Here is a 16865-nt window from a genome sequence, read left to right as displayed (position 1 = left end):
AGAGGGGAGACAGAGAGTAGCCTGGGAGCTAAGAGTGCTGCTGCCATGCCCACAGAAGACAGTGGTGCACTGTTGTGGCACTGAGGTGAGGCCCCAGAGAGCTGACTGAGGAGGACAGGAAATCACCGCAGGACCTTTAAGTAGGAGAAAGACTTGACTGGATTTATAGTTTTGGAGAATAAAAAGTTCCCTTTGCGTCTCTTTGGAGAATAAGATTGTAGAAGAGTAAGAATGGAAGGAAGGACCCTAGTAAAGAAGAGGTTTTTGCAGTCCAGGAGATGGTAGGGACTTGGATCAAGGTGGTGGGGACATTTATGGAGATGGACCCAGGCAGGGTAATTCAGAGGTTGAGCCAGGAGGCCTGCAAACAGATTCACTCTCCAGGGTGAGCGAAGGAGGAATCCCAGAGAAAGTCTAGGCTTTAGGCAAGTGGTGGTGTTATTTATTGAGATGAGAATGCCTGGGAGAGGAACCAGTGTGCGTGGTAAACCTGTACAGGGCCATGGGTATGAGTGCAAACGCAGCCACAGTGCTGTTCTCATTGTACATCTCACAGTGTAGGGTTCCAAGGAACATGTGCTCAGAAGCACTGACTTATATCAGAGCTCTACTACCCTGAAGCATCCGTTTCCATGGGAAGTGTTTGTTTTCTTAAAAGAACCAGACATTCCAGTCAGCACACCCATATCCCCCTAAGAAAAAACATCCCACTCTTAATAAATGCTTTAGCTAAAGCAGAACCAAGCTCATTTAAGCCAAAGTTTTATTTCAGCTACCAAGTAGCTCCTGCTCTCATGACTTTCTGGCCCCTGAGGGTTGAGACATGGACTGGGGTTTAGAGCGGGTATATGTCCTCATTCACTGCTTTATCTCTCTGAGGCTGGGTTACTTCTGCAGGTGGGGATGTTATCAATTATATACTGATACTTTTTAAACTTACTTTCAAAGAATAATCTTGTTCTTAAGGCCTAATGGTATGATAGCTCCTGTCTGACTATAAATTTAGGAATCATGAAATTATATCACTAATTTGGGTCCACTGTATTCCCAGCCCCAAAGTCTGTCTCTGATAACCACAGCCCCAAGGGTAATGGTTTGGACCCTCGATCATTAATGTCAATGCTGACGCAAGCCCAGATGCCAGGTTAGAACTCTGCACGCCTAAACAATGTTTTGAAGCCATGTAGGTTCAGTGGGGTAGCACACACTAAAACTCAGAAACTTTCTGTGAAGTTTGCTAAGGAAAGAGGTGTGGAAGATGAGAAAGGAAATCCAGGACACTGGTATGAAGATATCAGAGGAACTCAGAGCCATATGCAGACTCACCTGCCTCTTCAGCTCTTCTCAGAATGCACAGAGTAGCCAAGAACTTGACCCACATCTTCCCCGGGAAATCCTTCACCAACGCAGAGTCTAGAAGAGGAGCACATTCTCCAGAGCATGCATCGCTCTCCACCTCTGTACCTCAGTATTCATTTACGAAGGAAAAATCGAGGAAGGCGCTTCATTTTTTGGTCCATTGTTCATTTCTCTCTTCACTTCCCAAGAATAGTGAAGCCAACCTTGGAGTTCTCACCTCAGATCCTTTTAAGAACAAGTCCTGAAATATATGATGCAAGAACGATATACATTTTTATCTTTCATAAGGCAGTAAAATAATTTAAAATTAATCTTTGATCAAACCCAAACAAGATTCGGTATATATATAAATTTCTGGTTTCCCAAGCCCACCAGAATTTAGGAAATTTTCAACAGGCTTCAAGTAGTCATTTCTATAACATTAACAGTAGCTAGTCCCAAGACCAGCAAAATTTCCAAATATCTATACTCTTGTTTGGAATCAACTTTATGGGATATTTGGGGAAGTCACTTGGAAAGCATCCCAGTAGGACAAGCCTATGAAATAGAAACATCTTGATCCTTCAGCAAGGTATAAAATATAACTTTATACCATGACGTCTTACTTTATACCTTCCAAACACTTTATTCCTGAGACATCTCAGTACTTCAGAAAAGTATAAAGAAGCTGACTGGAAGCAGAAAAGATATTTGGTGTTTAAGGGGAAAACAACATTGTAACAGTTCTTAGATAATCTTGGTTGTCATTTCTTCATGTTGGAAATAGCGAATCAGGAAAGCTGGGCCCAGGAAGAGGGCTGCGTCTTATGGGACAGTGTGGGCAGTGGGTACAAAGGAGCTTTCCCATTGTTGTAAGCCTCCTATTATGTCATCATGTGTCTGATACATGTCTTCTCTCTCCCCACTCATCTGTTCCACTTTTTTCTCTCCTGTCATGCAGTGTATCACCCAAGGACTCATCTCAAAGCAAAATCATCCGCTTCACCCTGGGTCAGAAAAAGATCTCTAGGTTAGACTTCCTCTGTGTACTGCAAAGCATGGTTTCAAACCCAACCCACTGTTTCTTTGCTCCTTCTGCTCTGGCTGAGTTTCCTCTCCCTAGTTCATGTTTGCAGTTCCAGAAACCCAAACATGCTTTGGCTGATGATACAATGATGAGAAGTTTTGAGCGGCCATGGGGTTGTTGAGTATGTGTGTGTGTGCATGTAAGTGAGGTTGAGGTGTATGTGATGTTCTCATTGAATTGCTTTTTGCTTTTGACTACTTTGTCACCAGAATCCACTGAGATTTAGGGAAAAGTGAGTTTCTAAGTAGTTTTTTATAGTGCTTTGAAGACAAGTTTGCTCCCTGCTTCATCCTAGCCCTAATCCAAACTTTCCTGCATCTTATTTGTGTGTTTTGTTGTTTTGTTTTTGTCATTATTATTAAAATTACTAATGTGGGATTGGTTGTCCCTTGAGTTATAGTGATCTTAAGTGTGAATACAAAGCAGCAAGGCATCCGTGTCTTATCTTTGTTTCTGGATGCCCTTGCATACCATGGAGAGACTGCTTCAGTTCCTTGAAAATAAAAAATTAAATAAAAAATTTAAAATAGGCTCGCTCACTAACTAGTTCTCTCAATTTAGACTTTAGCCTGTCTGCTGCAGCATGGCCTCAATCCTAGGATGCATTTTGGCATATGGGAATAGCTGGTCACATTGTTATATCTGTTATTTTATAGGTATGAACTGAACATTTACTGAATACACCAGTTCAAATGCATTATCTTATTTAAGCTTCACATCAGTCTTCATGAAATAGGTTGTTATTTTCCCTATTTTATAGATAAAGAAACCAAGTTTAGGAAGTCAGGCAATTGCCCAAGGTCACACAGAAAGTGAGGGAATCTGGATTAGAACCCAAGTGGCCCAGCCCCAGAACTCTGGGTTTATCCCCTGTACGACACCACCCCTCCTTCCTCTGCTTGAATTCTTCCATTTATGTGGTTGTTGAAGGTGCTCTTTAAAATCTTATCTTTCAGCCATTAGTCTCAGTAAAGGAAACCCACCCTTCGCTTAAGTCTTCATCCACACACAAATCTACACTGAGCATCTGCTGGCTTCCCAGGTCTGCTAGGCACTGGGTGCCTTTTCTAGCCAGAGTGTACTTTTCTGGAAAGTTTGTACATGAGGAGACCCAAGCCAGGATCTGCCTAGCTGGTGAGAGAAAGACTACTCGGCTGGGTCCCTCTCTGTAAAATGTCACCACAGTTGGTTCCTGGGTGAGTGGAGGGGGGCGATACAAGGGGGCCTAAGTTTGTCACTGCTTCTGGAAGCCATGTCTGAGAGCAACTGATTTCCCCGATGAAAAACAGGAGGCCCAAGTCGAAGCAGACACTGGTGCTCTGGCAAACTATTCCCAGTTAATTTGAGTGTCATGCAAATGCACATACATATGAAAGGAAGGGAGGGACAGGCCTGGGGGAAATGTGAAATCAAGTGTCTGTTCCCACGATGTGCTCGGCCCTGGAAGATAAAGAAAAACAGGAGCTGGCTGGGAAAATATCTAATTGGAAGCACTTGCCCATCCCAGGCATGGTTTGTTATCGGTCCCAGATGATGGAGGGAGGCAGTGTGTTTGGAGGATGCAGGAAGAGAGGAAGACCTGGAAAATGAGGACCCGCCCCCCAAGGCTGTGTTGGGCACAGAGCTTCCAGGCTCAGCATAAGCCAAGTTCCATTTCCCTTTAGGGTCACATCCTTATTAGAGTTTCTCTAGGGTGCGTTTTATCTCTGCTGAGTTTCATTATTTGCCTAATGCTCCTCTTTGCCCTCCCTTCTTACACTCCCCCACAGCCTTGAGCAAAATCCTGATAAGAACTTTAGCTGATTAAGCACTACTAAGTGTAGCAGTAAAGTTTAATTTGCCAAAAGAGACAACCTTACCCCTTCTGGCTGAGTAGATACACTGGTCAGCTTTTTGTCCCTGTGATCAAAATAGCTGAGAAAGTTAACTGAAAAGAGCAGAGGATTATTTTGGCTCAGGATTTCAGAGGTTTCAGTCCATGGTCTTCAGGCTCCACAGCAGAAGCACAGTAGAAGTGTGTGGTGGAAGAAAGTTGTTCACCTCATGGCAGCCAGGAAGCCGAGAGGGCAGGAGAGCCAGAGAAAGGAAGTGATCGGAGACAAGAACACATCCTTGCAGGTCACACCCCCAGTGACCTACTTCTCCCAACCTACCAGTCCCTACCTTCTAACAGCACATTCAGCTGTGAACTAACTCATCAATGGATTCATCCTCCAATGAGGTGACCACCCCCATGATCCAGTCACCTTTCAAGAGCCCCCCTTCTGAACGCATGAGACATTTGGGGAACATTTCAGATCTAAACTCTAACAGTAGGCCACCTTTCCCAAGAGCTCTGGAAATAGGCCTCTTTGATGGACTCCAAACACCTTGAATCCCTTGAATGGGGATGTGTGGAGTGGTTCATGGATCTCCATAGATTTCTACCTTTGATTGCATTATTGCCCTCTGGCATCCCTGGTGAGCTCTCTGCTAAGGGCTGTTCTGCTTTCATGATGCAGAAAAAGCAACAGTGGCTAAGAGATGCAGTCATGATGTATCGTCACCTGGGCTCCTTCTTTAACCTCTGTATAAGCCTATGTGTCCTTATTGATGAAGCAGGGTAAGTCCCACTTCACTCCCAATGTCATGAGGATTAAATCAAGTCATTCCAATTCCATAAAGCCTGCATATAATCAGTGCACTATAAATAGCAGATACATGATGGTGGTGTTAATTTGGGTTGATCTGGACCAGGTAAGGCAGCCAGGCTGTCTCTCAAAAGTTTCACAGATGTGATCCCTACACAACTATCTTGTGGAATGGAATCAGTGGAGTTAGGCTGAGTCCTGTCTGCCTAGTTGCTGAAAAGCAGATGTCATGGAAATGAGAGATCTAGCATTTAATCATCTTTCTTTCAAAAAGCATCTCTGATTATGGACATACCCATGTGCTCACAAGCTGCTATCCTTCCTGGGAGGGGCAGGAGGGCCGCCCCTCTGCTCCCAGCCTTTGAAGTGGTTTGGGGAAGAAGAACTGCTTTCTTCCCATCAGCACGTACAGTGCATGGAGCAGGGATACGTTCGGAGGTTATGTGCCAGAAATGACAGCTTTCCTGCCCTGCCCGCTCAACTCTGCACACGTTGGAGAAATTGACCATGGCTCTAATAGCAGCAGGATTTTTCTCCTGCTTTTGCCTTACACCACTTTGCTTAATTTAAAAAAGGAAAAAAGCAACATGTGTATGCTTCAGAGAACCTGTCTTATCATTTTAAAACTGTTTAGACATGGAATGAATCTGAGAGGTCAAGTCCCTCTTGGAGAGGAGTTGTTGGGAGCTCCTGGTGCTGTAAATGGCATGGGGCTGACCTGCCTGGTTCTCTTCTTACTGCCGGGCCTCAGCAAGGCAGGCACCAGGGACAACATCTGTTGTGGCACCTGCAGCTGTTCCACGTGGGCAAGACTCAGCTCCTCAGCAAGCAGGACTGTAATGCTACTGACACCACATGCCTCCAGGCTGGGGGACCGTAGTACAAGTTTCCATGATACACAAGGATGTTACCATTAATGAACTGCAAAACCTTTTGCCAGAGGCCCAGGCTCTGTGTTAGTGATAAACTAGAAGGTACTCTACTTTTAACTCCAGCTCTTCTCTCCTTAATTAATGCCTCATCCCTAGAGGGTAGGACAAAGTCCAAGGTCTTCCCTTCTCTGGCCCTGATTGCTTCTCCAGCTTCATTGCCTTCTACTCTGTCCAAGTGTCAGCACATGTCAACTCTTTCCTCTCTACTTTTGGCAGACTTTCTTTGTGTGTGGCACATTCTGAACTTTGCCTTCTAGTCCTTGCAGTCCTATTCAATATGACAAATCTTGGCCTGGAATCCTTTATTTGGATCTTCCCTGAACATTGCACCAACCTTCAAGAACCTTGAGTTCTCTGAATGACTTCTGAACTTAGAATATTTTATCATTGCACGGTAAGCAGGATATCAGCTGGGGTCAACCAAAAATTTAAGGTCTAGACAAGACAACATACTAGGTCAACCTCCTCAGCCTGCAGAAAGTCCAGTGACACCCTCCCCCCACCCCATGATTGCTCAGGTACCTTAAGTTTTCATGTTTGCCTTTGACTTTGAAATCCTAAATCCTTATCACTATTCCCAGGGGTATTTTTGTTCTTTCCTGGGTGAGTTCTTATTCCCTAACCACCATACATTCATTGATGACTTTGGCATGTGAGGTGGGATTTTTAAACATTTCTGATGGATGGAGGGAGCTTCACTATGGACAAATGATAGTCCAAGCCCATTCACAGCAGAATGCAAGGTTACACTACCACATCAGCATCAGTTCTCTGTGAAATATCCAGGAAATTGCTTGGTTTCCAGGAAGTTTTCTCTTGGATCTGATGAATGGAGCTGTCCCGACTTAGGTATGGTAGCAATGGTGGTGAGCAACATGAGCTGGCTTGAGGTTTTCGCTGGCTTTTGATGGCTGTGTTTCCAGTTTCCCACTCACCAGCTATCTTCAAGACCCTCAGGAATTCCTTATTTATGTCATAGAACACATGGCACAACCATTGGGAGGATGTGCTGCCCCGGCGAAGGAGCACTTAAGTCCCTCACTCACTGAAGAGGGCTGACCATGCCCACCATGGGAAGTCCAGAATTATCTTCATTAATCCCAAACCAAGCCTATTTTACTCCAGAGAGAGAAAAAGAGAGAGAGGCCCATAGATAACTCAAAAATTCCTTACATATAAGGGCTTAGTTACTGATGATGTAGTTTCTCCTGTGGGATGTTCTTAGCTGAGTGAAGTCCTGCTTGATAAAGCTTGCCCTGCCTCTTTGAAAATGTTGATCTCCGGTGTTGATTTTTGTCTGCCTTTTCTCTAATGCTTTAAGTCAGACCCATTATTTCCTTCCTCATCTAATTCTGTCTAGCACCACAGCATGTTTCCTTTACAGTGTCCAACTTCTTTATGAATTTGTGCTCAGCAGAGAGGATGACAAGGGGAAATAACATGAGTCCAGTACTTACAACAGGCCAGATATTAAATCCCATTTCAAATTTACAACCACTTCGCTAGGTGTTTTATGATTATTCCAAAGTTACAGTTTAGGAGCGTGACTCTCAGACAGGTCTTGACATTGGTCCAAAGTCGTGTGGATGGAAAAGCCTATGTTCAATGCACTATGCCACACTGCCTCTCGGAGAACCAGACTCCCTATCTGATTCAGGCTGGCTCCTCCCTGGCTGGTGCTTGGCTGTCTCACCTTTAGAGAGTCTCTGCATTGTTCTAACAATCTGCTGTCACCCAGTCTAGACCCAGCACGATGGAGACTCTCCAGCAACTCTGAAAGGAATGCACCTTTTCCTCCTCATTGCTTTTTATTTCCCTGATATTTGCAAACTCCCCCATTGAAGCAGAATGCTGTGCCCTATGTTACCCTGTATCCTTTAATACCATTGCTGTGACATCATCTGAGAACAGGTCCCTAATCTCTTCCAAGGCCTGTCTGTGGGCATAATGAATCCTGCAGATTATGACCCGGTTAAATGAGTTCAGACCACAGAGCTCCATGCCTGCATCTGCAGAGGCTTTTCTGTTGGCAGTGGCACTCAGACAACCCCGACCTGTAGGACACTATAGGACACTCTTTACATCAGAAGCAGAACCAGGATGTACTAAGACCACGTTACTGGATCTCCCTGACCAGCTGTGCTAGACACATCTGGGCCCACACACAGGCACTGGCCCTGGTGGTTTCTGTACCCAGTTCTGTGCCTATCGCTGTGGAGTGAATATCCTTCCCAAACAAGACAAGGCCAATTCAGAGAGGCCCAAATCCTACTGTCCCAGGAAATGATGTCTTGAAGACCTCACTGCCATTTTCAGGGGAAGAGCGAACCACATCCATCTCTCCCAGCTCCCTGTCAGGGCACTGGGCCAGCTTCTTCTTAACTGGATAAATTTTACAGTTCTTCTCACACCAGCTCATGTTCTCTGTTTACTTTGCAACCATCTTTCTTGCTCAGCCAACAACAAAAAATTTAAAGTGATTGCCTGCTTCTATCTAAAATGGTTCCAGACTGCAGGCTTCTTTGGCGCTTGAGACTTACATGGAAAGAGAAGGCTGAAAGCTTTGTGAGTTGAAAATTCAGACTTATCATTGGATATAGTGCTAGTCCCCTGAGGTTCCAGTTGCTTTTAAACACAGCTCAGTGAGTTTTACCAAAATATATAACTAAATATTTCACCATTTATTCATCTTTCAACCTTTATTATTGGAAACAACCTGCTTAGTAAGTCCCTGGGCAAAACTTGTGATTTGGGAAGTCTTACCCTTAACTCTTTGGGTGAATAAGCCATAATATCTTCAGAGGTATAACAAGAAAGTCTAGTGACTTTATTTTCAAACCACTCAAAATGAGGTGTTTTATTTAAAGGCAAAGTGTATGTTGGTCTTTAGGGTAACTGAATCCTGCTGATTTTACAGAAAGAATTATGACTTTATCCATTGATTGTGCTGAAAATATGGGCTTCAGCCTCAAAGCAATGCCAGGGAAACAGGTTGTCAGGTGTAGAAAGAAAATTATGTCTGGACAAGTGTTTGCAGCTCAGCCTTAAGTTTTCCTTGCAGATGTGTTGAGTTCTGCATGGTAGCAGTTCCCTTTCTCACCATTATGAAATGTGTTCTTTTCTTGATCCACACATACCTGGATTACACCTTCCAGAAAACATGTACTTAGGGTAAACAGATGAAGGTTAAACTTTTATATTCCACACTTGATGGAATTAGAGATGACATTGCTTACTAAAAAATAAAAATATCCCCAAGAAAAAGGAAAATAAGCTTTGTATTTTTAATTCATGTATTTTTTCCTTCAAAATTTCCATCTTTGCTCAAAGGAATGCTAGGCACATTTTACTTTTGGACTTTGCTGGAGTTATTACTAGCCTAGGTGTTCATAGTGTTTCCATCAAACCCTTTGACTGGCAAAGCCCCATAGACCCAATATCTGGGATGGTTTTTGTCTTTTCTTTTTTAACCTCCTACATGGTTGCCATTACTTTTTCTGATATGCTGCTCTTTTCTTGAATGCTTTATCCTAAATACTTCTGCATTTTAGACTTCCAGGTCCTACCGTAAGGGTATCCACTGCAGGCAGCGAGGCCAAAACACGTGGAGGGTCAGCCACTGCTAACAACCGGCGCAGCCAGAGCTTTAACAACTATGACAAGTCCAAGCCAGTCACCTCACCACCCCCACCCCCAGCACCAAGTAGCCACGAAAAAGGTGAGTCATCTTCTTGGGGATCCTTTACACCAGGTCTCTTTAGAGCTGAGCTGTCTCATTCCTTTGGGTGAATTTGGTAGGGGTCAGGGCCAAGTTTTCAAATAGAAAGGTGCAAATGGTTCACAAGGATATGCTTGACTGGCAGAACTCTGCTATTAAAAGCATTAATAAAGTGGAGGAAATATGATGTTCACAGTTGCCAGCAAGAATAACTATTTGTAGCTGAGCATGGAAGCACATGCCTATAACCACAGCACTTGCAAGTCTGAGGCAGGAGAACCACAAGTTCAAGCCCAGCCTGGACAATTTAGTGAGACCTGGTCTCAAAATTTGAAAGGAGTTGGGGATGTAGCTCAGTGCAAAGGCCCAGAGCCTTTTTGCAATCCCAGGGATTAACCCAGGGCTTGCAAAAAGAGTAAAAAAGAATACTTGTTTGAGTGGGGACCAATAAGTCACCTGCCTACAGACAGAAACAATACAGTGTTTGGAATTGGGGAATAAATTTTAATAGAATATGTGTTTTGCAATTGGCATTTTTCCAGAAATGCAAACTTCTTAGAACATGCCCCCTCGGAAATAAGAGATAAGAGTTTTCACCCTTTGAAAAAGCCAGGACCATGGGCTGGCTAAGTAAGACTGTGGCTACACACAAGGAGCTTTTGTTTGTGATGGTGCAACTTTTGCCATGTTTTTCTTTACATCAATGAGTAAAGGCTAATTTTTTTTTCAGTACTGCTATGTGCCTCATTTATCCCTATTTTGCAAAGGATGAAACGAAAGTGAAGAAAGTGAAGAAAGCTTAGGTAGGGCTGGATAGAGGCGGAGTTACATTGGGAGCCCAGCATTTTTGTCCCAGAACCAAGCTTCATGTTTGGCTTGCTTTGGAAAACAAGAGGTAGGAACCTTGGCCATTGAGTGCTGGCCGGAGATGTGCAGGTCCACAACACTTGGGGGGACAGCTGGGGAGGTGTCAGGACTAAGCTGTGCCGGGCCTATCCCCTGGGGGCTGGTCTAGCTTTGTCCCACGATCTCGGGGAGAAGCTATCATAAAAATATTGGATGGATGGATGTCAGACCAACATCCACAACATGGAGAAAATAAAGTGTTCCTAGTGGACGAGCAGGTGTGGGAGCATCCGGTGTCCAGGGCCCAGATGCAGGACTGCTCAGGCCATGGGCCAGGAGCTGCCCCCAGGGCAGGGGCGGCCACTCATCCACCTGGATGGGTTCCCATCGAGCTGCTGGGCAGCCAGAGAACAAGGCCAACCTTATTTGTGATATCTTACCTGATCTTCACAACCATTCTGTGAAGCGAATACCAGGAAACCAGAGTTACCAGTGGACACCCTGAGGCTAACTGAGATGAAGTAACTCGTTCTCACTGGGAATCAAGTGTTGGAATTCATATCCAGGTTTGTTTCCAGGATTTGAACCCAGGCTCTGTCCTGTGCCCTGAGAAATCCGTTCCAAGGACTTGGTGAGATAATACCTGCAAAAGTATTGTGTGCTCCTGTCCAGACTTGCAGTGATAAAGGAAACTGGCATTTCTTCCGAGCAACTCGAGGAGACTCTGACTCAAAATAAACAACTCTAAAAAGGACTGGGGCGGATGTAGTTCAGAGCAAAGGCGCTGAGTTCAGTCCCCTCTACTGAAAAAGGAAATGTGGTAAAATATACAGAGAATAAGATTAATCCTCTTACCCATTTTTGAGTGTGCAGTTTAATAATGCTCAGTTCATTTACCTCCTTGTGCAGCCAGTGTCCGGAATTTTTCATCCTGCAAAACTGAAACTCTGTGCCCTTCAGCCATCTCTCCCCACCCCTGTCCCCAGCCTGTAGCAGACACTTCCTGTTTCAGGGACTTTGACCATGCTAGATGGATGCCTCAGATAAGCAAGGTCATACACAGTCTTTGTCTCTTTGGGACTGGATTATTTCACTTCACATGCTGGCCTCAAGGTGGCTCCCTCTTACAACATGTAGTTCCTGGACTTCACCTTGGGTCCCACGGTCCCAAACTCTTTGCACTCTGGAATTGATTGAATCTTATCGTTAAGTTAAATGGGAAACTTGTTATTCAATCAATGAATGGCAAAAATATTTTAACACCGAGTCCCAATTTTTAAAGAGTATTAAGAAGAATAAAAACTTGTAACAGGTGACTTTCCAAAACCTGTAGAGCTGTTTAGACTTCAGATCCACTTGCTGTCATCACTAGATTAATTCTGGTGACACAAACAATCAACTGAGATGAGAAAGTGAGTGAAAGTGAGACATTATATTCCCAGCTAAAAATATTCCAATGGCATAGAAATGTATTAAAAGGGAAAGAGCCAAGCCAGGAGTCGTGGCACATGTCTGTAATCCTAGTGCTTAGGAGTCTGAGGCAGGAGGATAGCAAGTTCAAGCCAGCCTAGACTACTCAGGAAGTTCAAGGCCAGCCTGGACTAACATGGTGAGACCCTGTATGAAAAACGAACAAAAAACAAAGAAAAAAACCTCAAAAAATAAACAGAAAACCCAAAAGAACCCTACATAAACCCAACTTCTACAAATAGACACCTATATTCTCATATATATATATTATATATATTTAATATGTATATTATATATATATTTTTTTACAATTTACCACTTATGTTCACCTATATTTTTTTCACGGACATGCTATCACATCTTGATAGATAAATTTCTCCTAGTGTTCACTGTGAGGTACTCTTCTAAGGGGCTTTATGCATAATTTATTGCTTAGTTCTTCAAGATTCCATAAATATACACATACTAAAATATCGATATGACTTTTCAAATCGTATTACTAAAATCACCAAATCGTGGGCAGCCTCTTTAGCTTGTACATATAATTTACTATTGTTGCAATACTGGTGTGATGCTCCATTGTATAGATTTTCCTTAATCTGTTTAACCACTTACATCTAGGTTGCTTAGAGATTCTTGTTATTGTAAACAGTACTTAGATGAGAATTCTTGGGTTTTTTTACACATGTACAGTCGGTTTTGTGGAAGTGCTCTGCTAAAGCTTATGCACATATTACAGTTGTTTTAATACTTCCAAATTTTGCTCCCCAAATCTTGTCACTTCTTATATTCCCGTCAACAATGTATGAAAGGACTAATTTCCCTATATACCTGATACCTTCCTTTGTCACTTTCTTGGGCAAAAATACTCTCACAGTTTGAAATGAGGCAAATTCTTTTAAGATGCTGAGATAGCAAGACCATTTGGTAAAAACTGGCCTTTTCCACTGGCACATTGCTGTGACAGACCACCGGTGGGCATGGCACAGTCAAAAAGCACTGGATTTGAGACCAAGCCCTCTGCTCTCAAGACCCGTAACTTCTGCAGCCCCTGTTTCTGCTCTGTGGGTCTGACATCTTCTGCCGCTAAATTGCTGAGGCATATGAGGGTTTCTTCAGCTTGCAGTGGCTAGAAGCTCTGTCTAATGGGAAGGCCCCTGTGCTTTCTGGGGTGTTCCATCCTCAAGTCTTTGTGCTCTCTGTCACTCTTGGCTCTTTGTCCTGCCTGTCGTGGGTGGAAAAGAAGAACCAGATATGGCTGGAGACAGATGTACAGCCTGCCTCACTTTGTCAGATCCGAGCAACATTGAGGCCGTTGATTGAACGTGCCACTTTGTGGTTGTTGAAACAAGTTATTTATCTGAATTAGGGACTAGGAGCTGGAACCTTGGAAAAGTTGGCCAAAGTTACAGTTGGACTACATGGAATTAATCCAGTGGTCTAAGCTATGGAGAAATAATGTGATTGGAGTGCCCCAGATCATGTTGTTTCTTTCACTTTGTGACCATTTGTGGAGCACTCTGATGGGCGTAGCATTGGACCGTGTCTTAGTTACTTTCCTCATCACTGGGTCACTGGCTTATGTTTCATGATCAGACAGCTCCAATGCGGGACAACATAGCAGAGGAGAGCTGCTCGCCTCATGGCGTCCAGGAAGCAGAGAGGTCAAAGGAGGAGCCAGGAAGAAAGATAAATCCTTCCAGGTCACACCCTCAGTGATCCGCCTCTTCTGATCAGACCTCCCACCTCCCAACAGCAAGTCACCTGCAGCACCCCCATAATCCAGTCCCTCTCCAAACACACGAGGCTTTGATCCAAAGCCTAACAGGCTGGTCGTAGTGACTGACACTGCTTCCCAGGGGCTCATGGCTTCCAGAGGAGTGGAGGTTGTGTATCCTATAACAGAGGTGCTTGGGGTTGCGAGGAAAAAGATGACATAACTAGGAAGGCTGAGGGAGGACATCCAAGAAGTGACATCATTTGCATTGATTTCTACTCCTAGATTTTTACTTAGTGTAAAAGGAAGGCTGGGAAGGATGACTCATCCTAGTCCGCCAGCCTGAGTGTTAATGGGAGAGCACATCTGTTAAGCTCCGTGCAGGATTACAGTCATGTTCTGTGTGGCCCGTTCAGGGTCACCTTCTGCAAGAATCACCTCCATGATGGAGTCAGGCCTCCCGTGGCTACTCCTGGGGCTCTGATCCCAGGTTGGGGAGGGTATGGGTGTCTGTGGCTTTCAGGGAGCGATAATCACTTGTGTTTAGGAATCATCTGGGTTATTGCTGTACCTCTGTCCAGAACCTGGAAAACCAGCTTGGGTGTCGAGGGGTCTGGGCTGGCGTTGGTAAATTCTCTAGGAGACTGTTTGAAAGTGGAACTCAGTGAACTCAGACCACCTGGTTTGGCTAGGTGGAAAGAAAGGATTGGAAGGCACCAAACTTAAGGACTTCCAAGATTGAAGGAACAACGCTTAAATGGGCCAAGTGCACAAATCACTCTGGCTTAAAAGCCGCATGAGCACAGAAGCCAGGTGTCTTGAGCTGTTAGTAGTCATAATATTCAGAGAAGTCCAAAATGATAGTGTCCCGAAGAGGCATTTACCCTACATTTATGATTCTTCCCAGTCCAGATGTGGTTTAACAGTCAGGGGTCATTTTTACCATGAGCAATGTTGCTTAGTAACAGAATGACTTTCTGTCTTTATCAGGCTTCCAGGGGAACAGAGTTGGAAGGTTAACCCAAGGTCACATTGGCATGCAGAGGTGGAATGGGTTTTGTTAATTCTTTTCCAGCAGCAAATCACCTCATCCACCAGAGATTTAGCTCATTTATCTATGAAGTGGCAACAGGCTGCCCTAGCACCAGTGAAGTTGCATGCAAAGAATTCTTTCTAATTTTTTTCTCCTAGCCTATTCCAAATTATTTGTCTTTGCCACCTCTGTATTGGCTGTAGACCTTTCTTTCTTTTTTTTTTTTTCACACTGGGCATCGAACTCAGGACCTTGTGCTTGAGAGGCAGGCGGTGGAACCACTGAGCTAAATCCCTGGCCCATGTAGGCATTTCTGTGGAAGGTATGGCTTATCATTTCCTGATAGGCTCTGGAGTTTTCTGACACTGGTATTGTTTGCATGGCATGCGAACACTGCTAAGTTCTGACCTTTGGGGCTTCTGTGTGGTCAGCTGGTTTGCTGACGGTTAACAATGTGCTTTCGAAAGTGAGACAGCAGAGGCTGTGACTCTTACAGTAAAGACAGAAGTGGAAATCAATGCAAAGGATGTCACTTCCTGGACATCCTCTTGAGCCTGCCTGGTTATGTCATTTTCCTTACAACTCCATCCCTTCAACCAGCCCAGTGCTGCACCCTGCTCATTTCTATGGTTTACCTTTCACACCGTGGTTTCCCTTTTGTTCTAAACAGATTACTGAGTGTGTCTCATTAAATACATGAAATCTCCAAATACATGCCAATGGGTCCAAAACATTGTGTAAGCAGTAACATTTTCCACTCTAACACTGCCCAGGTGTGATGGAAGAGAGAATAGATTCAACATGGATAGCTCTCTGTCCCATGTGAAGCACAGAACTCAAGTCTCATGACCTGGAGAAACCTTGGTAGATTCCAGATTCTAGATCATTGCTTCTCAAGGTGTGATTCATGGGCCATCATCACTTGTGGCTATTGCTACAAACACAAAGCCTGGCCTTTATAAACTGAGTCCTTCTAAATCAAACTTCTAAGTCAGACTTCTGATGTAAAGCTGAGAAGTTTAGATTTTACACCCATGTAATTCTTGTGGTACTGAAGTTAGAGAACCTTCATCGTAGCTGGTCTTGTTTACTGTTGAAAGGGAACGCTCCTTCTTATTGCCCGTCTGTTCTTACAAGTACAGTACTTGGTAATATCTTGCTATGGTGAATGGAGTTAATGTAGTTAGACACTCAGGCGAATGCCTGGCATGTAGCAGGAGATCAATAAGTGGGAAGCCATTGAAATTTACATGTGCATTGTCTTATACATATTTAAATTTATTCTCAGAGTGGTCTGTGACTTCATGTCTTGTTTTGGTTTTGTACAATTATCTTGAAAAACCTTTAAATTCTTATTACACTGTATTTTTCATTTCAAAATTTTCATTGCTGTCTTGTTTTCTCTGAGTTAATAGAAAATAAGGAAATAGATTTGGGTCCCGTAGTTAGGCTGGAGATATTCAGAGGGAGGTCGAGGTTTGGAAGTAGAGGGACAACAAGGCAAAGGGTGCTGTGAGGGGAAAGGCAGCTCGCCCCACCCTGGAAGGAGAATCCTCTCCTCCTCCACTTGGCTGTTTCTCTACTTGGACCTTGGAGAGTTTGGTGTCTCTCTGTGGAGGAAATGCTGTTGTGTTCAGAGGAAGGTGGGCACCATGAAAGCTACCTTGAGAGGAGCCTGAGGGATGCGCCTTCATCCCAGCTTTTGTCCCTGACCCCTGGCATTAAACTAATGTCCAACATCAAGGGGAAAAAGACACCGTACTTGGTGTAGTCTCTGCCTATCTTTCCAGGCCATTTTCCTGATCTACTGCATAGTTCTGAAGAACCTTCCAGGGACATCAAAAATCCCTATAATGTGTCAGACTAAGAACGTTAAGTGCTAGAGCCATACTTTTGACAAGAGAAAGGGAAGGTTGTAGCCATGTTCGCTTTTCTCTAAATACGGATGGATGTGTTTCAATGCCAGCCTATGAGCTTACAGTTCTGCTATATACCCTTCCCAAAGTACAACGAACCTGGCTTTTTATAACAGGAAGAACCAGTGGAGAAAAGGGTGGAAAGAATAAATCATTCTGGAAGATGAAATATCTATTT

The 16865-nt window shown here is 44.0% G+C and overlaps 1 protein-coding gene across 19 annotated transcripts in view; it reads left to right on the top strand.

Moving 5' to 3' along the window:
• Nav2 (neuron navigator 2) overlaps positions 1–16865 on the top strand; it is a 665125-nt gene that overhangs the window by 462238 nt on the left and 186022 nt on the right. For 16 of the 19 annotated variants that reach the window (XR_015451332.1, XM_087211229.1, XM_087211228.1 and 13 more), the window contains 2 exons: positions 2300–2368; positions 9539–9705. Coding sequence is in view for 18 of the 19 variants with exons in the window: in XM_087211229.1 (XP_087067355.1) it covers positions 2300–2368; positions 9539–9705 (236 nt within the window). In the remaining variant the exon portion in view is untranslated. The remainder of the gene's footprint in view (positions 1–2299; positions 2369–9538; positions 9706–16865) is intronic. The other 3 variants (XM_087211232.1, XM_004851552.3, XM_087211225.1) reach the window with 1 other exon arrangement.

The sequence above is a fragment of the Heterocephalus glaber genome, unplaced genomic scaffold, assembly GCF_053883595.1.
Source record: "Heterocephalus glaber isolate CG9 unplaced genomic scaffold, H.glaber_assembly_v1.0 deba00001428, whole genome shotgun sequence".
Classification (NCBI taxonomy): Eukaryota; Metazoa; Chordata; class Mammalia; order Rodentia; family Bathyergidae; genus Heterocephalus; species Heterocephalus glaber.
The sequence above is the reverse complement of the archived record's forward strand: the minus strand, read 5'-3'. Positions and strand labels throughout refer to the sequence as shown.